Here is a 23175-nt window from a genome sequence, read left to right on the forward strand (position 1 = left end):
GGGGTGGTCTCCCAGGGCTCCCCCCAGCCCTGGGAACCTGGGCTGCCCTGGCTCAGTGGGACCAAGGGGCCCCCAGTTGGGGTGATGAGAACTCAAGGCGCCTTCCTGCCATCACTGACCCACACAGGCTGTGATGGGGCATGTCCCCAGGAGGACCACTCTGGCCCTTCCCACATCAGAGGCCAGTCAGAAGCGGTAGGTCACCATGCAGGCTCGTCTGCCACACACAGCCCTGGGCTGGGGTCCCAGCTGTGGTGCTTAGGTACTTTGGGAAAGTCACATAACCCCTGAAGGCCTTAGTTTCCTCGCCTGCAAAATGGGGACAATCGAGGCACTAGGACAGGAGGCTGTCGTCAGTGCTGCTATGGACCTGATGCTGTAACCCTGGTGATCTCTTTCATCTCTCTTGTCCGCCAAACATGCTCTGGGGCTGCAGTTCAGGGACTCACAGAGACAAACCCGGGCCCTGCCCTCTGGGAGTTCAAGATCGGTGGGGGAGGGCTCCCAAGGGCTCTAGGAGCCTGGGAATCTGGAAATGAAAACTTCATAGAGGTGATGAAGCTAGGGTGGGTGCAGAGAGACCTCCTCAGACCAGGCGATGCTCTGCTACTGGCAGATGGGAGCCACCCCCTGCCCACGGGTCTCAGCCCCTGGTCCAGGGCCCCTCACAGACATTTAGCAAAGTCGAAGGTCATAAACCAGTGCACAGGCTCAGTCCAGGCTGGGGAGCTACTCACATCTGGAACAAAGGGGGGATCCAACATCCCAGCCTCTAAGCGCTTGAAATTCATGTTCCTGAAGAAGGGGTGTCTCTTGACCTCTGCGGCCCCTTCCTCCTGGCAGCCCAGCCTCTGCTTTGCATCTTTGGTGAGCAGCTGCAAAAGGAGAGCCCCATGAGGACACGCCGGGTGGGGGGCCTTTCCTCCTGCCCAGAGGCCCGAGGGGCGAGGGGCTTTGGAGAGCTTGTGATCACTTCCCTTCCACACAAGAATCCCCGAGCCATCCCCTGCCAAGACATCCCTTCGCTCGCGTCCACCAGCCCTGGGCCACCCCAGGTTCCCATCAGACACCGCTCGACCCTGATTTGGGAGGCTCTCCTGAACCGCGATGCGCTTTGTGGTCCCAGGATCCCAGCATGCTCAGATGCCTGGAACCCTCAGGAGAGCAGGAGTCCTGTCTGATTCTGCCCACGACTGCATGTCCAGAGCCTGGTGCGTACCTGGCACCCACTAGTGTGTGCTGAACTGGCATCCCCTCTTCTGCTCCAGGTAAGCTACCAAGGGCAAAGACTGGTCTGTGGGTTCTCTCATTCGTTTACGCGATTCGTAAGTACATTGCAGACTTGCACCCAGGAGGCGCCGAGAGACGGGATGCTGAGGGTCTGGCCTCAGCAAAGTCATGTTAAGAGGACCCATCAGGGCAAGGCAGATGTGACACCACAGTGGCAAAGGAAATGAGAACTGGCTGTTAGCTGAGGGATCAGGAGGTGGTCTGGGGAGGGGGCGTCTGAGACAGGCTTTCCAGGCCGGGAGAAGGCACTGGAGGGACCTGTGACAGCGTCAGCAGGGCAAGCTTGGAGAACACTCATCTTTGAGTCTGAGGGAAGGATGGGAGTGAGAGAGATGGGTCACAGTGAAAGGGACCAGCTGGGGAGAGTGATGGAGGGTCCTGGAGGCCAGGTCTGGAGGTAGGATTTTAATACAGAGGTAGTGGGGAGCCAAGGATGGTTGGGGGTGGAGAAAGGTCCTCATCACAAACAAAATGCAGGATGGAAGGTTATTAGGAGAGGAAGGGGCTACAGGAACAGTCATGCCACCAGACCAAACTGGAGGAAGGTATGAATGAAAGATGGGGAGGGGGGAGGAGGAAGGGGAAGGGAGGGGGAGGGGCGGGCCACAGCTGAAGATGAGGCGGGGCCCCCACATGACTGCAGGGCATCAGCCCCCTCCCCAGTCCCAGGGGAAGCCTGTGCTTCTCTCTCCTCCCTGCCACACTGAGCACTCCACCATGTACACAGTTGGAATCTACTAAGTGTCTGCTTTGAGACAGAAATCTAAGTGGGCAGCTCGCACCTTGGAGGGAGTCCAGCCCTTTCTTCTACCAGAGTCCTGGTGGCCTCTGCACATGCTCATTCTGAGAGGCAGGGGGCCTCCTGGCGTCCACAGTCTGGAGAGGAGACTTGCTGGGACTGTCCTCCCCCCAAACTAAGGAGTGAAAGGCGACAGTGGGGCGAGCAACGGATCACGGCCTCAAAGGGACGAAGCTGTGAGACAGCCGCTCACAACATCGCCCCACTCGGTCTACCGACCCCCCAGGCAGGCTTGGCCCCATGGACTGGTGGCTCAGGGCCACTCCTGCTCTTCTCCTGGGGCTTTGCTTGTCTCCAAGAAATCGCAGAGGCTGCAGGGCCCAAAGGCTGCAGGGGCTGGCCAGACAGATGACACAGTGAGGGAAAAAGGTGAGGGGTGGGCTGCGTGGGCCATGCCAGGCTGTCCTTCAGCTCCTGCCAGGCAGGAATGTTGGCAGGTGTCCGGGGCTTCTGCTTTTTTCAAAAGAAGCCAGAAAATCCCGGTTTTTATGTGCTTTTGCCCCATTTAAAAATCTTGGCAATTAACCCACTCTTCACTTTTTTTCTAAAACACTGTTCAGCTAAAATAAACACCCACCTATATGTTGCCTGTTTGCAACCTGGGCATCAGGTCAAGAGTTCACAAATATTATATCAGGTATAAACCAGGAGAAGCAAGAGGGAGAGATGGTGTGAGTTTAGGTGGATGGGGCAGGCAGAGAGGGCTTCCTGGAGGAGGATGACTAGCGATGGGCTGGAAGGATGGGTGAGACTGAGACGGATACAGGGCTAGTGGGGAAAGAACAGTGCTGGACTCAGCAGGGGCCTAATAAAGGTGGGAGCTGAGGTCTGGGCTTAGGGACCGGACCCAGGAGACAGGACAATGAGATGCATGCACTTCTGGACCACAGGGGCAGTGGAGGGGGTCTTGTGGCTGCCAAGATGGAATGGGGGCTGGGGACTAACTTTATTGCTGTTTGTATAAAAATCTTCCTCAGCAGTGGGGGCTGGAGCTGCCCTGGGCCTCCGTGGTCTCCTTACGATCAGGCCCTGCTATGTCCTTAGCCTGGTGTCCCTTGGTGGTGACAGGGCGAGCCTGACCAGATGGGTTGAGGTTACGGGCATGGAAGAAGTCCAAGATCAGACTTACAAGGCCTCAGGGTCATTTGCAAGGAGGCAGAGCGAGACCAGAGGGCTCCAGAGGTTCTTCTAGCTGAGAAAGACGAGGGGACCTTGGTTTTGATATTTGCACCTGTAAGCCCAGGTTTGCCTGGAGCCCCAGGCTCAGCTGCCTCCTTCCCTGTAGTGGCCACCAGGGGGCAGCAGAGGAACAGCAGCGCCCCTGAGCCGATGACTGTGGGCAGGGGGCCCTCTGTGCCTCTCTGTCCTCTCAGCGGGTCCCCTGTTGCTCTTAGGGTGTCTCAAGAACTGCTTCTCTGAATTCCTGACCCTGACCCAGGCCACTTGATGATGCACTGACCTTCCATCCCTCATCCAGTTAGGTCCCAGCAGATAGGTACCTAGTTGCAACATCAACCAAGTATTGTTGGGTCCCCTTTCGACCCCCCTGTTTTCAACCATCCCCGAGGGTACCCCACATTTCCATGTACCTGCCTCTTGCTGTCTTGCTCCTCTTGTCCCTCTATCCCAGCTCTGGCTGTCGTGACTACCTGTTTCCTGGGAGGCTGCCCAGCTGCAGGCTGGCCCAAGCATGTGGTCCGGGCATGTGTTTGCCTGTGTACACGCCATGCCTCCCTCACGGTCTCTCACACACGCAAATGACAGACCTACGGCTCCTCTTTGGAAGGGGTCAGATGGCAGCTCTAGGCCAGATCCTTCTCCCCGTGCCTCTGTGACGTCAGACTGAGGCTGGTGAGAGGAAGTGGTCAGGCAGCGGGTGGCCAGCTCCAGGAGGGCAGCCTTCTGGGGGAGGGAGCTAGGCCAGATGGCTCTGGGGCCTCTAGCAGTGCAGCCTCGAATTTTCTAGAAGCAGAAACGTTGCTACTTTTCATCAGTTTCCCAGGCCTGCCTTTCTCTGGACTCCGGCCTGTTTGTTGATGTTCACATTTCAGACCCTGAGGGTCAGATCCCGGTCTTGCTGTTCTAGTTGCAGAGCAGAGGAAGGGACCTGGGGGTTTGCAGGTGCCAAGTGTTGGGCGCTCAGGCCCTTCCTGTCCCCGCATGGCTGGTGTTAGAGGGCGGCTGGCATTAGTGGGCAGCTCCCAGCACAGCAGTACTGAAGCCAGAGGGAAGAGGGCCCTGGGGGGCACAAGTGGGACTCGGGAGCCAGAGAGCCAGGCAGGGAAGGAAGCAGGCCCGCTGGAACCCAGAAGGGCCTCAGTCCAAGGGTGGACTCTCTCCAGCTTCACTTTTGAGGTCCTGCCACCCCATCCTCTATCCGGCTTCCAGACCCCCAGTCTGGCCCCTGCCCACCAGCCTGACTAAAGGTCCCACCCTGAGTGAGCCCTGCCTGGGGCCGGGTCAAATTCTCTATCTATGGATGCTGTCACTCAGGACCTCAGCAAGTGTGACCAACACTCCACGTAGTGGGTGGAAAACGTGAGTAAATGATGTTCGAAGGCCGAAACTATCACCACCCACCACCTGCAGCCCCTGGCCTCAGAGCAGCACCAGGGACCCAGAGCTGGATGGAACAGGAGGCCGAAGGTCAAGGGTAGGGGCTGTCCTGATGCCTTTGTATCTTGGGGGCCAGCTGGGAGCATCCCCTTTCTCCCCCATGCTGACCTCCCCCCAGAGCTGGACATAAGGGAGCCTCTCCTTGCTCACTGCAGCCCCTCTCCCTTGTCACAGAGCCACCCTGCCCCATCCCAGGCTCCCTCTTGGAAGTGTCTGTCAAACACCCCAGTCCACAGTCCCTGTGGCTTCATCGCCCACACGCTAGCATGCCCTGCCCCTGCTCCCATCTGCCTGTTTGCTGTTCTCGGCTCGGGGCTGGGAGGGGAGCTGGCACCGGACACCGGCCCTAGGGCGATGCCTGGCTCACTGGGAGCTCACCACTTTGCAGATGGACTTGGCCTCGTCGGAGAACTTGTGCGAGTACATCTCCTCTGTCTCCAACACCCGGCGGTCCACCTCCTCCCGCTTCACCTTCTCCTTGCGGCCGCGGAAGGGCGACTGGCCCTCGATCATCTCGTAGATGAGGCAGCCCAGACCCCAGTAGTCGGGGCTCAGGCCATACCTCTGGTTGTTCAGGACCTCTGGAGCTGGGGGCAGAGCAGGAGATCCAGGGGACGTGAGGGACAGCTGGTGGTGGGTCAGAGCCAGGCACACGAGGCCAGGACTGAGATGCTAATGGGGCCTCAGGACGTCCTGCAACTAGGAGTGATGGTACTGCTCGCAGGAGGCCTTGGGCTCAGGGCTGGGATCCCTTCCCACTGCCGACTCCTGCCCACCAACTACTGGAAATACCTCCTCTTCCTGGGATCCTGCCTTGGTTGCTCTTCTCTGCGCTCCCAAAGGACTCTGACTGTGGCTTCAGAAGCCTGACCATGGTGGATGGAAATAACCCGTTCCCTTGACGTCTCCCCTACTAGACTGCGAGCCGCCTCATTTCCTGCTGTGCCTGATAACAGGTAGGATGCCTGGCATACGGTAGGTGTTGCACACATATTTGTTTCAATGAATGAAAGTGTGTCCACCCAAAGTAAAGATGATTTTAAATGTATCTGGAATTCCAGCAGCGTCTCACTGCGACTTCCCTAACACTTTGATTAAATGGATTATAGATTCACCAGAGAAGTGCAAGAGAAGATAGGCAGGCCGCATACATCCAGGAAGGCAAATGTATCCACATGGGTGTGGACACTGTGCACGAGAAGATGACACAGATGCCCAAGCAGGCACAGAGTGCACACATGGATTTATCCATCCATCCATCACCCATCCATCCATCACCCATCCCTCCACCCATCATCCATCCACCCATCATCCATCCATCCATCCATCATCCATCCATCACCCATCCATCCACCCATCATCCATCCATCCATCCATCATCCATCCATCACCCATCCATCCACCCATCATCCATCCATCCATCCATCCATCACCCATCCATCCACCCATCATCCATCCATCCATCATCCATCCATCCATCATCCATCCATCACCCATCCATCCACCCATCATCCATCCCTCCATCCATCATCCATCCATCACCCATCCATCTATCCATCATCCATCCATCCATCCATCACCCATCCATCATCTATCTACCCACCATCCATCCATCCATCAATCATCTATCCATCCATTATCCATCGATCACCCATCCATACCATCCATCCATCATCTATCCACCCATCATCCATCCATCCATCATCCATCCATCACCCATCCATCATCTATCCACCCATCATCCATCCATCCATCAATCATCTATCCATCCATTATCCATCTATCACCCATCCATACCACCCATCCATCATCCACCCACCCATCATCCATCCATCCATCATCCACCCACCCATCCATCCATCCATCACCCATCCATCTATCCATCATCCATCCATCCATCATCTATCCATCCATCATCTATCCATCATCTATCCACCCATCATCCATCCATCCATCATCCATCTATCCATCATCTATCTACCCATCATCCATCCATCACTCATCCACCCCATCCATCCATCATCTATCCACCCATCATCCATCCGTCCATCACCCATCCACCCATCATCCATCCATCATCCATCCATCACCCATCCATCACATCCATCATCTATCCATCCATCATCCATCCATCATCCATCCACCCATCATCCATATACTCATCACCCATCCATCCATCATCCATCCATCTATCATCTATCCACCCATCATCCATCCATCCATCAATCACCCATCCATCTATCATCTATCTATCCATCCATCACCCATCCATCTATCCATCATCTATCCATCCATCATCCATCCATCTATCATCTATCCGTCCATTTATTAACCCGGTCATCCATCATCCATCAATTATCTATCACCTATTAATCATCTATTCATCTGCCCATCCATCAGCATTCACATAGGTATACATACCTCCGACATACACATAGACACATACCCCATGGGTCCCCCAGTATCATGCAATCTGAAAAGGACCCTCTGACACCAGAGTCCAGAACCCTGAGCGTGTGCTGCTGGCATGAGCCCAGAGGAGGACAAGAGTGTCCCCATCCCTTGGAGCTTTCTCGAGGCCCCTGTCTCCTGGGGTGAGCGGGTGGATGTGTTTGAGGTGTATGGGAAGATGCCCAGGGAATATCCCTATTTGGAAGGCAGACCCCGGGGGACCAGTGTAGCTCCAGGGCAGCGGTCTCTGAGAAGGCTCAGGGGACACAGGGCAGGAGCCCCGGCTGGCCCCTCCTTGGAACGGGCTCTGTGACACAGTAGGTGGTGTGCTCCTCTCCTTTCTGGGTCCTTCCTAGTGACCTCCCCGCTCTCGAGGTCACTCTGAAAGGCTGTCTGCCAATTCACCAGACCCTACTACACCCACACCCCAGGCAACTCTGTGTGTCAGCTCTGAAACTGCCCTGGGAGGGGTGTGGCTTTGAGACACAAGTGGGGCTGGGGGTGGGGGCTGCAGAACTCAGTGTAGTCAAGACACCCTGGGGCCCCAACACTTCCCTGACCCTGGCTACAACTTCCTGCCTCCCACATGACTACTTCTGCAAGTTGCGCAAAGAGGCCAGTGGCTTCGAGGGCCCAGCTCAGGGAGGAGCCATGCCTACACTCACCCATGTAGCCAACGGTGCCCACTCGGCCGCGGATCAGGTCTCCCTCGGGGATCTTCACGGCCAGGCCCAGGTCCGAAATCCTAATGTGGCCTGATGGGGGACAGCAGAGTCAGCGGGTCCCTGGGGTGGTCTTGCAGACATCTGATCCACCCTGGGCAGGGCCCTAGACTTGCCATGGGGCCCTCGCCTTTCATTTGTACCAAGAACAGTGGCACCCAGTTGGCCATGCAGGGTGATTGTGAACCATCGCGAGAGTCAGGTGTCAGAGGTCAGGGGTAAATTATTACTTTTAGGGAGAAAAACATAAAGATGTAACAGGACCCCTGGATTCAGCTGGATGATGGCAGAACAGCCTCATAAAATGCCCTAAGGGGCTTCTTGTAAGGCTAACATCACAAAGTTTAAGATGCCTTGGCTCGATTCTGGGATTGATTCATGGGAAAATGTGAGATTCTCCGGACATTTTGCAACAATTTGCTTAAGGGGAAAAATCACAAAGCAACTTGGGAAGCAACTCCCTGTTCTGCCTTGTTGGTCTTTGGGGTTGTTTGTTTGTTTCCCTTTGGAGAACCTGCCGTCCAGACCAGCAGAGACTGGGAGGTGGCATTGGGGCTCCTGGGCCAGAACTGACCCCCAAAAGGCAGAGACAAACCCGTGCTGAGAGCGCACCTTGGCACTGTCTCTTCCAGCGGCCAACCCGGCAGGGTCATGGCCTCATCTGACCCTGCAGAAAGGAACACTGACCCACTCCACAGCCTGGATTCTCAACAAGGCCTAAAGCAGGGAGCCCCCCCAAGAGGCTGGAGCTGAGTGGAGCCTGCTGGCTCAGTGGCCCCCAACGAAGGCAGGAATGGTGTGAGGGGAGAGAGCATGCAGATTCCAGCTATTGGGTGACAGATTGGTGGTAGGCACGGTTCTGAGACCAGCAGGGAACAAGAACCCTTGGGGGCTCTGGGTGCATACACAGAGGGGCAGTGGGCCCTGAGCCCTCTGCCTGACAGCATCACACTCAAACCTCTTCTCCAGGTCTTCTCCCTCCCCTTCCCTCCCCTTGGCCTGGGATTTGCTGGCAGGGAGACCTAGTTTCAGGTCTCCACTCCCCACTGATATTTGTGGGGGGAGAGTAGGCTCCTCTGAGCCTCAATCTTATCATCTGTAAAATGGGCACAGGGTCAGCTGGCCCTGCTCCCTCTGTAAAGACAGGGCAATTTAGTTGAAGATGCGACAACCCTTTCCCAGGTGTGATAGTCTAAATAGTCGCGAGGGGCTCCTGTGGTGGCTCTTTGTTATCCATGTGTGTGTGCACAAACACATACAAAAATAACAATGATGACAGATAAGTAAGAACACCTAACATAGAGCTGGCTTCCCTGGTGGCTCAGATGGTAAAGAGTCCAGCTGCAATGTAGGAGACCCGAGTTCAATCCCTGGGCCAGGAAGATCCCTTGGAGGAGGAAATGGCAGCCCACTCCAGTATTCTTGCCTGGAGAATCCCACGGACAGAGGTGGTTGGTGGGCTACAGACCGTGGGGTCGCAAAGTCGACAAGACTGAGCGACTAAGCATGCACGCACGCACGCACAGTTGGTAAAACAACTTATCAAGGTATCTTGTCAGAACCTCAGCACCAGCCTCCACCATCTGAAGAAGGCAGGGCAAGGCCCACTGTTTCCATTTCACAGACTAGAAAGATGGGATGAGGGAAGTTGTGTGAGAGTTAGAGGTTTGCCCAGTCTCTGGAACCCTCCACTCCTCACTCAGTGCTGGTTCTCTCTTTCTCTTCCTGTCCCCCACCCTCCACTGCAACAATTTGCTTAAGGGGAAAAATCACAAGTCACACCCACTGAGCCACATCCTTCTTTGCCAAGTAGGAGCTTTGTCCACGCCCTCTGCCCTCCCCTGGACCCAGGGTCAGCATCTTTGAGTCTCTGTTGGAAGCCTCCTGCTCCCTTTGGGTTGTGAAGCTCAGCTACAGAGCAGGAAAAGGATCCCCGGGGCCGCTGCCTGACTTACCGTAATCGTCTAACAGGATATTTTCAGGTTTCAAATCTCTGAAAGGGAAAGACCACCAGCATGTGAGTGTGAGTGTTCTGGGTGGCAAGGGCACACCAGCATCTGTCGTGGACCCCCTTGAGCTACTCAGGCCTGAGTATTCCCTCCCCAACTCTGGGCTCAGGAGGTCTGGTCTCTCTCTGGGTCAAGACCATCTTGGGCTCACTTCTCTCCCTCCGGTATTAATTTAAAACAAGTGCTGTTATCTGCCATAGGTATCCTCTCGACTCTGGAGGGCGGCTGAAAAGGAGTTAGGCAAAGGTTAGTCCATCACTGAGCACCCCTGGGGCTGGGAGGTGACAGACCTCCTCCAGGGATGGGAAGACCTCGAGGTCTCCGGATGCCCTGAAGGCAAGAGCCAGGCCTGGGAATGAAGGGAGAGAAGTTATTGAGGACAAAACCGCAGCTGTAGAATTGGGTCAGAGAATAGTAAGGGAGAGAATGGTAACCTCCAGGACAAAGACCCACTTTGGGATGGGGCCCCCGGGAAGCCTGGCACTTCCCCCAGCTCCAGCTGAGCCACAGCCTGGGAGAAAGCATAGCCACCAGGCGCAGCTGTAGACGCAGCCACCACCTCCTGTCTCCAAGGTCTCTCTTCTCTTTACAAGACATGGTCATGCTCATGAGAAAGAGAACCTTTCCACTGTAAGGGGGAGAGGCAGCAGAGTGTCTGGTTTTATTAATAAAAGCTCTTCTCTGTGAATTGAAGAATAACCAACAGGACAGGGTGTGTAATGCGGGTAAGCCATTGTGCGGATGCCACACATGGCATCTGGACTGAGGATTTGGTTCTCAACCAACTGGCTTTGTTCACTAAACTGAGGGCAGCTGTCCTCATGGGGAGAGGTTCATGTGCCCAATCCAGTGATGCAAGCTCACAGAGTGATAATTGGGGTCTGTATGTGGTTACTTATTACAACATACTTTTGTTGCCATTGTTATTAATTTCCATGCTTTTGATGTGCTAACCCTTCCAAATAAGGGCAGGAGACCTCATTTCAATTAATCGGCCACCACCGACCACCAGGTTGGAAAGACAGCTGGCTAGTGGGCACAGAACCCACACCCACAGAGAGGCTATAGCAAGGGGTCGGGCCAGGGAGGCACCGTGGTTCTCTTCCTCCCTAGTATTAATAGAAAGGCTAGAACTTGGAGGGATGCCTTTTTTTCTTTTTCTTTTTTAAGAGAAAAACAATCAAGTAGAGGATTCTTTTTTCAACCCTTAGGGAAATTTTTCTGACTCTCTTCTCACTTGAATGAAAACAAAACAAAAGCATAAATTGGGAGATGTGGGAGGCGGGGGGAGGGCATGTCATCAAGACCATTCCTCCTTATTTTCAAAACCTTGGGCTCCCAAGATATTCTTAACCAACAGCCCTGTGACAAAAGTCTTCAAACTGGGGTGTGTGTGCCCAGTGTGGGTGGGGGATGAGAGAGTCACCCATGTGCTGGGACTTCAAGAATATGCATTTCTAGATCCTTAGCATCATAGTGCCTTGTCCTGGCATCTTACAGGATCTCCCCTCCCACCTGTCCTTTCTCAATAGCTCTTCTCCCAACTGACAGAAGAAAAGCAGGTTCCTCCCTACTCCTGCATATTGCTATGGTGCCCAGATCCATAGGGTGAAACCTCCAGGGTCCCAATTTGAAGTGGGACCTACTCATCATAATATCAGGGCAATTCAACAGAAGAAATTACTTTAACATTTAGAGCCTTATGGTCAGTGAGAATTTTTTAAAAATCTTATCTACATCCATATATTTCAGAGTGGAATGCTGATCATGGACTTTTATGCAAAAAGTAAATTACAGTAAAATAACAGTCTCTGGAGGCCGAAGGAAGTAGAGAATGATAGAAAATTTCTTACCATTAAAGAGTTTTCATGCATTTTTTCTAGTTACATGATGGTGGAGGTCAATTTGCTACAGCAATTAGATTCCACTGGATATCTTTAGATATGTGATGTCACTTGAGTTCAGTTTAAAAACATCAGTAATACTAGCCACTATTTTAACATATGATGGACTATTTTAGGTGTCTACTTAGAACATAGGAGGGCACAGAGATTTTCAAAATTCTTGGAGGAAGCCTGCGAGAAGAGTCTGAAGGCCACTGGTCACAGAATCTGGACACCTGGTCCTGGGGTGGGAGAGACCGGGGTCCATTCTGATGCCTGCTTCAGTGGGGATCCTACAGAAGTCCTGCAAGGGTTGGTTCTGGATCAGACCACCAGGCTCCACTCACTGAGCTTCCTGGGTACTGGGTGGGAAGGGACCAGTGGCCCAACCTCATCGACTCTGAGGGAACACCTGGCCCCCACCAAGCGATCCCCCTCCCTTTCTCGGTTCCAGGGTGGGAGTCTGTCTGACTCAAGGGCGATGACCCGGCCTCAACTCGAGGGCAAGGCTGAGTGACCAATTCAGAGCATGGAAGGGTTGGCCTCACTCACTCAGGTTCAGATGGGGGACCTGGGGTTGCCCGCTCACCTGTAGACAATGTTCTCACGGTGGAGGTCCTCCAGGCCACACAGGATCTCTGCCGCGTAGAACAGGGCGCGCTCCTCCTCGAAGCCGGGGTTCCCCATGTTGTAAATGTGGAACTTCAGGTCCCCGCCGTTCATGATGGTCAGGACCAAACACAGGGCATCCTTGGTCTCGTAGGCGTAGGCCAGGTTGACCTGGGAGCACAAGACAGCCATGCACTGGGGTTCCAGGGACCCCCACATCTGCTCCTCTTCCTCAGGGGTCCTTGAAGCTGGGTGGGAGGACTAGCGTGGGGAGCTGCAGCCGCTTCACACCACCCCCTGAGCCCCATTGCTGCCCCTCCATCCAATTCGGCAGTTCCAGGCAAGGAAGCAGAATCAGAAGGGGCAGCTGGCACCTTTCATGGGTCCCGACAGGACGGTGTCTGTTGCTTTTAAGTCACAAAAGCATGTGCGTGCATCAGGTGGTTAGAACTTCTGTCCCCTTTGGGCATCCCCTTACAAAACCCACCAGTTCTGGGGAATGCAGGCAGCCTGGGTGGATGGTGCTGCTTGCCATCAGGCACAACTGGTGGGGGTGTAACTGGGGGAAATGCACATGTTCTCTGACAGAGTGATTCCTCCACCAGGAATCCATCTCCTGGACATCCCCACAGAAATACGCCAAAGGGATGTTGAAGGATGAATGGACCCGGGGCAGCCTTGTCTGTTGTGGTGCCTTCAAAACCAGACGTGATTTCTACTTGTGGCTGCACAGGTCACGGCCTCTCTCCTCTCTGTACACAGGAATGGTGCACAGCTTTAAAAAAGAGGTGCAGCTATCTGTCAGGTTATAGAAGATTTACAATTTAAGGGGAGCAATGCTTCAGGCTAAGATTTGTTGCAAGATCCCATTGGCTAAAAATAATAAAGCCTGTATATGTATCAAGTGAAGTGAAAAGTCTCTGTCATGTCTGACCTTTTGCAACCCCGTGGACTATATAGTCCGCCAGGCTCCTCTGTCCATGGGATTCTCCAGGCAAGAATAGTGGAATGGGCTGCCGTTTCCTTCTCCGGGGGAATCTTCTGAACCCAGGAATTGAACCCACATCTCCTGCATTGTGGGCAGACTTTTTACCGTCTGAGCCACCAGGGAAGCCCAACATGTTTGCAGTGGTTACTCAGAGAGGGAGGCTTCTATGTTTACTTGGCATCCTTCCGTGAGGTTTGACTTTTTACCCATATATATATTGTGTTTTATAATAACAAGTGGGGGAGACGCTGAGAGCTGGCCAAACACAGGTCCCCTTCCAGGTCCCCACTACCCCAGCGGGTGTGGAGGGGCATCCGTCTGCGGGAAGGTGGAGAAGGACGCCTCATCTGACAGGACTTCAGATGAGAGCCCTTTGCCGCTTCCAGCTACTCTGAGTTGGGGGTTGGTTTGTTACTGCAGGAGAGCCTCGTCTGGACGGAGTAACAGGCGCGTATAAACGAGATGGGCCTGACGCTTCGGGCTCCTATGATGAAACCAGCCTAAGGGGTTTGTGTAAACAAAGCTCCTTGGCTGGGCCCCTTTCTTCCACGGAGGTATTAACAGAAGCTCACACCTAGAGGGGAGCCAGCCAACTCCAGGGACAGGACACAGTCAGTCCCAACTGCCTTTAGAAGGATGGAGCGTTGGGCACTTCCGGTCACCTGGAGGGGGGCTCTGCTACACTTCCGGTCACCTGGAGGGGGGCTCTGCTACACTTCCGGTCACCTGGAAGGGGGGCTCTGCTACACTTCCGGTCACCTGAGGCGGGGCTCTGCTACACTTCCGGTCACCTGAAGGTGGGGCTGTCCCCCAGGCCCTGACACTCACCACAAACCGACTGTTGACCTTCTCCAGAATCTGCTTCTCATTCAGGGCCATGGACTCCCCTTTCCTCTTTTTGATCCTCTTCTTCTCCAAGCGTTTGCAGGCATACATTTTACCCGTGGCCCGAACCTGGCAGGCACAGACCTGTGGGGGCAAAAGAGAAGACAAGCGCAAACGGCACATGAGACCAAGCCGTTCTGAGGCTCCTCCAGGCCAGGATGCGGTGTCTCCAGGGCTGGGAACCACAGCGGCCAGAGCCGGCCGTGCCCCGGCCTGTGGGTATACCAGCCTCGGGAGTGAGCAAGGCCTGGCCATGGACCCACTGCTCCCAGGGCCCTGCCGTCCAGATGACTTTGGTGCTATCTCAGGTGAACCCAAGCCCTTGGAGGTGGAGAAGCAGCCATCTGTACCAGTTTACACGGCTGGCCAAGGCTGAAAGAACCATTCCTGTCTCAGGGGCAACTAGATTTTCTCTGTCCCAAGCTTCCAACCAGATGCAGCTGCTAATAACTGGGGACTTTGAAGGACCAGCTGCTGGTAGGAGAGGCTTATTTGGGGAGGGGGGCAGTCATGGGAGACCCCTGGGAACTCTGACTGTATGATTTGGATGAATGAGACCCAGGGCATTTGGATCTGGTCTTAGTTCTGCCCTTATTCGGCTGTGTGACCTTGCCTGGGTTACCTAACCATTCTGAACGTCAGTTTTCCTCATCTCTAAAACGGGAATGACAAGGTTGGGGAAGATCAGGTTAAGCATAACAGTGCATATTAACAGCATGGCCGGGCCATACTTAGGCCCCTCATGTCCTCACTTCACCCTCCAAACACAATCAAGGACACACATTTCCTTCTGTAGACTTGAACCCTGCCTGAGGCTGGCTCCAGCATCTCCATCCAGCCATCCTCCTTCCCTTCCTCAGACACCAGTGACCTTCCCAAGGCCCCAGCCTCACCCGCCTTCTCCACCAGGGGGCGCGTGACCCAGCCATTTGCTCAGAAGCCCTGCTTTGGACACTTTTCAGGCCAATCCGGAAGGGACAGTAAAGGTGACAAGAGTCCAGAAACTTTTCATGAATATGTGGATGTTCACTCACCTCCCCAAAGCCCCCTTTTCCTAGTACTCGGTACTGCCTGAAAGTGTTTTTGGTTACCGGTTGCCTGGAAGAAAAGCAAAAATCCAGCATGGGTCTCATAGCATTAAGATGCAGAATTAAGAAACAGACAAGGGCAGCATTGAGAGGAGCTGAGCGGGGCAAGACACACACCTCCAAACCCTGCCCTGGGGACCCTCAGGAACCACCGCTGCAGACGCGACCCTCAAGCACTGGCTCAGGGGCTGGGCGCCCTCGGCCCTGGACTGGAAGGAAAGAGCAGGAGGCTTGAAAAACGTGAGCAGAGGCTGCTTCACTGCACTTTCCCTGTGGTTCCCCTCTCTCTCCCAAATGCAAATTCTGCGGCTGCACTCAGAAGGAAGCTGTGTCCTCAGTGCAGGGAGAAGAGAGAGGGCCAGGAGTCAGGCTCGGTGTCCCATGGAGGCCAGGAAGGAAACCGCAGCCCTGCGTCCACACCTGCCTGGCGGAACAGCTTGCGCCTCCTGTCCCCAGGCGCCCGAGCTGTTCCTTCCTGCAGACGTGCCCTGGGAAGACAGGCCTCCTGGGAACAGAGAGGCTGCTGATCCCCACGACCAGTCTGGTTACTCTCTAAGGACCGAGGGCATTGGACTCCCCTGAACATCAGGACAGGAGAAGATCCTGTCTGCCAAAAGGTGTGTGTGCGTGTGTGTGTGTGTGTGTGCGTGCGTGCTCTGTCACTTCAGTTGTGTTCGACTCTTTGCGACCCTATGGACTGCACCCTGGGTAGGCTCCCCTGTCCATGGGATTTCCCAGGCAAGAACACTGAAATGGGTTGTCATTCCCTTCTCCAGGGGATCTTCCCGACCCTGGGGTTGAACCTGCATCTCTTATGTCTCCTTCTTTGGCAGGTGGGTTCTTTACCACTGCTGCTGCTACTGCTAAGTCGCTTCAGTCGTGTCCGACTCTGTGTGACCCCATAGACGGCAGCCCACCAGGCTCCCCCATCCCTGGGATTCTCCAGGCAAGAACACTGGAGTGGGTTGCCATTTCCTTCTCCAGGGCATGAAAGTGAAAAGTGAAAGTGAAGTCGCTCAGTTGTGTCCGACTCTTAGCGACCCCATGGACTGCAGCCCACCAGGCTCCTCCATCCATGGGATTTTCCAGGCAAGAGGACTGGAGTGGGGTGCCATTGCCTTCTCCATCTTTACCACTAGCACCACTGATATTTATGACTAATCACCTTATGTCTCTCGATTCCCCATTTTAACTAGCCAAAACCATTTATAATGTCTAATGAGACGAGCCTCCGATCATGGGGCAAAGGTGGGGCTCATGGAGTAAACAAAGAAATGGCCACTTAGTTGCAGCAAAGGACTCCACCTTGTAGATAGCGTGTGTTTTTTCATTGCTGGCCTATTTGGCTAAGAAAAGTCAGGTTTTTCCCCCTCTCTCTTATTGGCTTTAATGAGGTGTAATTGACAAAGAGTACAACCTGATGTTTGGATATAGGTATACATTGTGACTCATTGGAAAAGACTCTGATGCTGGGAGGGATTGGGGCAGGAGGAGAAGCAGACGACAGAGGATGAGATGGCTGGATGGCATCACTGACTCGATGGACGTGAGTCTGAGTGAACTCCAGGAGTTGGTGAGGGACAGGGAGGCCTGGCGTGCTGTGATTCATGGGGTCGCAAAAAGTCGGACACGACTGAGCGACTGATCTGATCTGATACATTGTGAAATCATCATCCAGGCAAGCTAATTAACATCCTATCACCTCCCCAAATTAACACTCCCCCCTCCCTCCCTTCTTTCCTTCCTTTCTTCCAAGGACACTTAAGATCTACCCTCTTAGCAAATTTTCAGTAAATGATACAGCACTGTTAACTCTTGTCCCCTTGTTGTATGTGAGATCCTTAGAACTGACTCATCTTGCGTAACTTCAACCTTGTACCCTGGGCCAACATCTCCCATTTCTCCCATCCCCTCCCTGCCCCTGGTGACCACCACTCTACTCTCTGCTTCTATGAGTCTATGTGGATTCCACATATAAGTGAGATCACGTAGTACTTGTTTTTCTGTGTCTGGTTTATTTCACTTAGCATAATGTCCTCCAGGTCCGTCCATGTTGTCATAAATGTCAGGACTCCCTTCTTTTTTTTTTTTTTTTTAAGGCTGAGTAATACTCCATTGTAGAAACACGATCCTATTCTACTCTCACGGTCATTGCAGCATTACCCACAATAGTCAAGAGATGGAAACAACCTAAAAAGCCATCAATCGATTAATGGGTAAGAAGAAGCAGCTTTTACGATGTTAAAATTGGCTCTTGACTCTCAAGGACTATCTTTGAGCATCCCCAAATTCCACCCCAAGTTTCTTCCGCAGCGTAGGGATTGGTATGGGATTGGAATGGGCCAAAGAACTGGGTCAGCTCGAGAAAGACCAATCTCCAGTCACCCAGTGGCTCCTGAATGAAACTCCCATGGAAACGCTTCTCACTGCTGGGTCCTGAAGAGGATTTGGGTTTCAGTGGGAATCACAGCTTCGGCACCATGCTATTCTCTTAGGCGCTGTTCTCCTGGACGCTCCCTGGCCTGTCTAGAATTCATGTGTGTGATTCACTGCCTCTTCCTAGTGTTTCTTTAGGAAGCAGGGTCCAGGCTGCCCCTCTGCTGGACTCCCCCTTGCTCTGCATCTTACACACGAGCGGCCTGGCCTGGAGCAAGCCCGCCATGCGCCTGCATCCAACATGCGGCCCTGGGAAGCGTTTCCTCCAGCTGCCCTCGAAACCACATGAAGGCGTCCGGGCCAACAGTTTACGATACATGGAGAACAAACAGTCGGCCGACATTACCACAGAGCTCCTCTGCTGGGGGAAATGAGTGTAATACAATTTCCGAGGAATTTCTTGGTTAACCTTGGGAGGGAAAAAAATCCCTTTAATATTTCAACAGCACAGCACCAACAGGCCATGATCTTGTTAGCAAGAAAAAAGGCGGCGGGGAGCGGGGCTGCTGTCAATCATTCAGGGCATTTCTAGGCCAGGGTCCTGCTTTGCTGGCTTCAACGGCTTCATGGCCTCAAAAGGGCATAACTCTTTTGAGGTCGACACACCGATTTTAAAAGTCCATTTCTCTATTTCATGTGTTTGGTCCTGACAAGTAAAGTGAAAGCCAGGGGCCACAGCTAAAGGCTTCCTTTGGAACAGGATGCTGGATAAACTAAGGCTGAAGGACTTGAGCCAGGGACCTGGGCTTCAGCTTCCAGCCTTGCCAGGCATTGCTGTGTGACCCGGGGCTAACCCACCAACCTCTCCGAGCCTTGCATCTTCAGTAAAATGGAGATACTGAAAAGGTATCTGTATCTATATATATCTCCAAAGGTTCTCTGTAAGCCTCTTAGTGTCAGATGTCATCATTAGCACTCTAAGGATAAAGGACGTGGTGCCTTCTGAGGGTCTCTATGGTAACAGCCCCCATTGCTCGAAGCAGCTTGTTCACGGACACAGGTAATCCCGAGAATCTGCAGTCATTTGGCAGTTGGGCATGCTTAGGCTTTGAGAGGTGAAATGAGATGCCCACGGTCTCAGCTGGTAAGCGGGACAGTTGGAACTGGGGTCCAAACAGTCTGTTTCGGAGACTAGGTTTGGTGTCCTGAGCCCACGCCACCACCCCAGGAAGGTGGGCACAGTTCGGGGTTATGTGATACAGCCCAGGGCTCCAAACTGTGGAGCAAGGTGGGGCAAGATGAATACCTCCCCACCAGACTGCGCCCCGCAAGGGTCAGCTGCTGCCTCCAAAACGTTAGACAGGTGTGGTGATGGCGGAGCCAAAGTGCTCAGTGATGATGCATGACGACGATGACATTCAGCCGTTCACCTCCCAAGGAGGCCGGCTTTGTTGAGCTGTGTGCTGTGCTCTCATCGCATTCTCACCACGCCCACAAGGCAGGCACTGCTATCATCCCCACGTCACAGGTGAGGAGGCCGAGGGGTGGAAAGGGGAGCGGCCCTCCCCTGGCTCCCCAGGAGGAGGCTGAGCTCGGACTCAGATCAGGCTGTGGGCTCTTGGTGGCCCTCGCGTGGGTCCTGGAGCCATGACGTGCACGGGCAAGGTGGCCAGAGGCAGGCCACATGCCAACAGAGATGCCCGTCCATTGCTCCTCTGTCACCCCATCGGTCAGGGTGGAGACAAACGTCCCCCAGGACGTAGGGCGGGTGTATCCTCAGATCTCCCTGAAGAGGGCCGGGAGGGCAGCGAGTGCAGCTTTTCGGAGGTTCGTGTCCCCCAGGTGTGCGTCCTAGGCGTCTGCAGGGGACTCAGCACGGATCCAAAACACGTGCAGGAGCAGGAGGCTTTCTGACCTGCTTTCTCCTGGCTTTCTGACCACAGAGTATACATACGGCAACGAGCACCAGACCTCCGGCACAGGAACCCTGGTGGTGGGAGGGGGAGCTCCCATCCTTGCCTACCAGCTCACCCCGTATGGCTTTATTTTTTATTTATTTGCTTCCCTGGTAGCTCAGACGGTAGAGAAATTGCCTGCAATGCAGGAGACCCGAGTTCGATCCATGGGTGGGGAAGATTCCCTGGAGAAGCGAATGGCAGCCCACTCCAGTATTCTTGCCTGGAGAATCCCATGGACGGGGGGCCTGGCGCACTACAGTCATGGGGTTGCAAAGAGCAGGACATGACTTAGCAAACTAACAGTTGATTTACAATGTTGGGTTTATTTAATTGTTTTTTATTTTTGGCCACACCCTGTGGCATGTGGGATCTCAGTTCTCTGATCAGGTTTCAAACCCACATTCCCTGTGTTGGAAGGCAGAGTCTTAACCACTGGACCACCAGGGAAGTCCCCACAGTATGTCTTTAATGCAAACATTGCCCTAACCTGCAAATCCTGGGGTGCTGTAGTGGGCAGAGCACCACTCGGGGGTCCTGGGCCGGGGTTCCCCCTTGGCTGCATTACACCCTCTTGGGTGATCTAGCAAGCCACATACTCATGGCCTCTCCTTTCTCATCAGTCACACAGAGGCCACCTCTGCCTGACCAAGTGACTGCTGTGTGTGCAGGAGCTCTTTGAAGAGAATCAATTCAGCTCAGTTGTGTCCTCAGCATGCCAGGCTCCCCTGTCCATCACCAACACCTGGAGCTTGCTCAAACTCATGTCCATCGAGTCAGTGATGCCTGATGCCATCCAACCATCTCATCATCTGTTGTCCCCTCTCCTCCCGCCCTCAATCTTTCCCAGCATCAGTGTCTTTCCCAATGAGTCAGTTCTTCACATCAAGTGGCCAAAGTATTAGAGTTTCAGCTTCAGCACCAGTCCTTCCAATAAATATTCAGGACTGATTTCCTTTAGGATGGACTGGTTGGATCTCCTTGCTGTCCAAGGGACTCTCAAGAGTCTTCTCCAACACCACAGTTCAAAAGCATAAGGTGGCAAATAAAAGACGTGAAAAGATGCTCGGTCTCACCCACGATTAGAGATGAAAGGTAAACAAGAAGGAAACCGGCTCTCACAGGCCAAGAACAGTGTGGCTGAAGCTGAGGCCAAGCAGACACCCGGGGCACGGGCAGGACTAGGAAGTGGGCAGCAGCTGGGGAGGGAGATCTAGCTGCCCCTCACAGCTGAAAACCCTGCCCCTGGAGTTCCTCTGCTAGGAATATCTATGATGTATCTCTGAAAGTACATAAAGATGTATGGCCGGGGCCTTCGCTGGTGGTCCAGTGGCTAAGACTCTGAGCTCCCAGTGCAGGGGGCCCAGGTTTGCTCCCTGCTCAGTGAACTAGATCCCACAAGCTGCAACTGAAGATCCTGAGGGCTGCAATTAAAACCCAGCACAGCCAAATAAATAAATTAATTTAAAAAAAAGATTAATATACAAAGTTATTCACTATTTAGGGAAGGTTGCACACAAAATTGAGATCAATCTCCAACGTCCATCAATAGGGGGTGGGTTACATGAGAAATGTGCACATCTATGGAAGACTATGTGGACGCATGCTAAGTCGCCTCTGACTCCATGCGACCGCATGGACTGTAGCCCCCCAGGCTCCTGTGTCCATGGGATTCTCCAGGCAAGAATACTGGAGGGGGTTGCCGTGCCCTCCTCCAGGGGATCTTCCCAACCCAGGGATCGAACCTGAGTCTCTTAGGTCTTCTGCATTGGCAGGAGGGTTCTTACCTCTAGTGCCACCTGGGAAGTCCCAGTGTAAGAATATGGCAGCCCTTTAGGTTGGCAGAGCAAGATTTCCCAAAGACAGTGAACCAAAAAAATAAGCACAGAACGCTGAGTATATGTGTGAATGAGTGTGTGTGTGTTGTGTGCACAATAATAAGCATAGAGCATTTCTAGAATACTCAGGAAATGAATAGGAAGAGAACGGTTCATTTTATTTGAGCCATGGACCCAAGGGAAGTAACTGATTTCTATATAACTTGTCAAGGGAAAAACTCATATCCCCGCCCCACCGACACACACACTTGTACACACTCGTGTGTGAGGTGTGCCACCCCGGAAGCACTCACCTTTCCAACCACTTCCACTGGAGAAAGCGATCAAAATACATGCTGTCCAGGTACTCGTGGAAGGGTTCTCCCCTCAGGTAGTCGTGGACAGACCTAGCTCGGAGGGGACAAATGGATGAACGCTTCACCATCCTGACTCTGCTGCAGGTGGGCAGGGCCATAGCAGCAAGTCACTGCCCAGCCTCCTCCACCTCCAGAGTCTGGAAATGCAGACACACAGGGGCCTCCAACAGACACAGCGGGAGGGGAGCCAGGCCCCGGCCACTCTACAAAGCTTGTCTGAGGCTGACTGACTGACCCGCAGACGTGTAGTCAGTACTTGCCTTGGGCACCGCTTGGGCTCCGGGACACAATGCCTTGGCATTGTGAGGGGGACAGACCATGAATAAATAAATGACCCCAGGGGCACATTATCATGAGTTAGCAGGAAGTGAGGCCCCTGAGGGGTCCAGGAGATCTCTCTGAAGAAGGGACAGGAGCTGAAATGAGAACCCAGCACTGTTTAACTATGCACAAGGGAGGGATTGGGAGTTTGAGGCAGAGGGTGTCTTGGCAAGAGGCCGAGGGGCATGGGCTCTGGATTTGGTCAGGACCAGTGAAGCCCCATGCAGTAGAATTTACTGGGCACCTGCTGTGGGCCAGGTCCCAGGCCAGGCCCTGGAGGGTTCTGAACTTGGCTGCAGGCAGGGCCGGGCTTGGTTCCCTTTAAAAAGTGGCCACACTGACCAGTCAAACCCAGGCGCTTGGGACCTGGGGAAGTGGGGGACACTCAGAGTGAGAGAACCTTGGAGACTGTGTCCTGCCAGACTGAGAACAGGGGCCAGCGTGGGGGGCCAGGATGGCCACTCCCTCAAGGGCAGGGGGGCAGCCCAGGGACCCCCACCCGCTGTCAGGGCTGACCCTCGGCCACCTGCAAGCCCGGATTCTGCCCACAGTGGTCTCTCCTCAGCACCTGCCACAGGGCTGGGCCTCAAGCTGACCCTCCCCGGAACACCCCAGTTCTTCCCACAGTGCATGGAGCGCCGGCACTGAGCCGTTAAAGCAGGTCTGCACTCTTGCTCTCAAGGTGTCCCTTGAGTGACATGCACACAGCAGGTGCCCAATTAATGTCTGGGCTGCAAGCTCTGAACGAGGGTGCACCCACACCTGCTGTGATCTTGGTGGGTAAGTTTGTGCCCCTGCCTGTCAGCTCACGGGGAGGGCGCGTGTGGGCACAGGAACGGGTGTGAGCCCAGTGCCTACATGTAGCTTTGCGGCACATCCGTGCGAGATGATGGAGCCTAACTGATGCTCGGCGGGCACCACGCCCACTGACGTGCCTCACGTCGCACTGCAGCCTGTGATGAGCTGGTGGGGTGTGGCCGGGGGCAGCC

The 23175-nt window shown here is 54.0% G+C and overlaps 1 protein-coding gene across 1 annotated transcript in view; it reads right to left on the reverse strand.

Moving 5' to 3' along the window:
- Window positions 1-76: 76 nt before the first annotated feature.
- GRK5 (G protein-coupled receptor kinase 5) overlaps window positions 77-23175 on the reverse strand; it is a 227361-nt gene continuing 204262 nt past the window's right edge. Inside the window, exons 6-13 of the mRNA XM_010859262.1 lie at window positions 21803-21895; window positions 15287-15350; window positions 14196-14336; window positions 12360-12550; window positions 9834-9871; window positions 7822-7911; window positions 5084-5292; window positions 77-875 (exon numbers count right to left, since the gene is read on the reverse strand). Coding sequence (XP_010857564.1) covers window positions 666-875; window positions 5084-5292; window positions 7822-7911; window positions 9834-9871; window positions 12360-12550; window positions 14196-14336; window positions 15287-15350; window positions 21803-21895 — 1036 coding nt within the window. The 3' untranslated portion in view covers window positions 77-665. The remainder of the gene's footprint in view (window positions 876-5083; window positions 5293-7821; window positions 7912-9833; window positions 9872-12359; window positions 12551-14195; window positions 14337-15286; window positions 15351-21802; window positions 21896-23175) is intronic.

The sequence above is a fragment of the Bison bison genome, unplaced genomic scaffold (assembly GCF_000754665.1).
Source record: "Bison bison bison isolate TAMUID 2011002044 unplaced genomic scaffold, Bison_UMD1.0 scf7180017864456, whole genome shotgun sequence".
Lineage (NCBI taxonomy): Eukaryota > Metazoa > Chordata > Mammalia > Artiodactyla > Bovidae > Bison > Bison bison.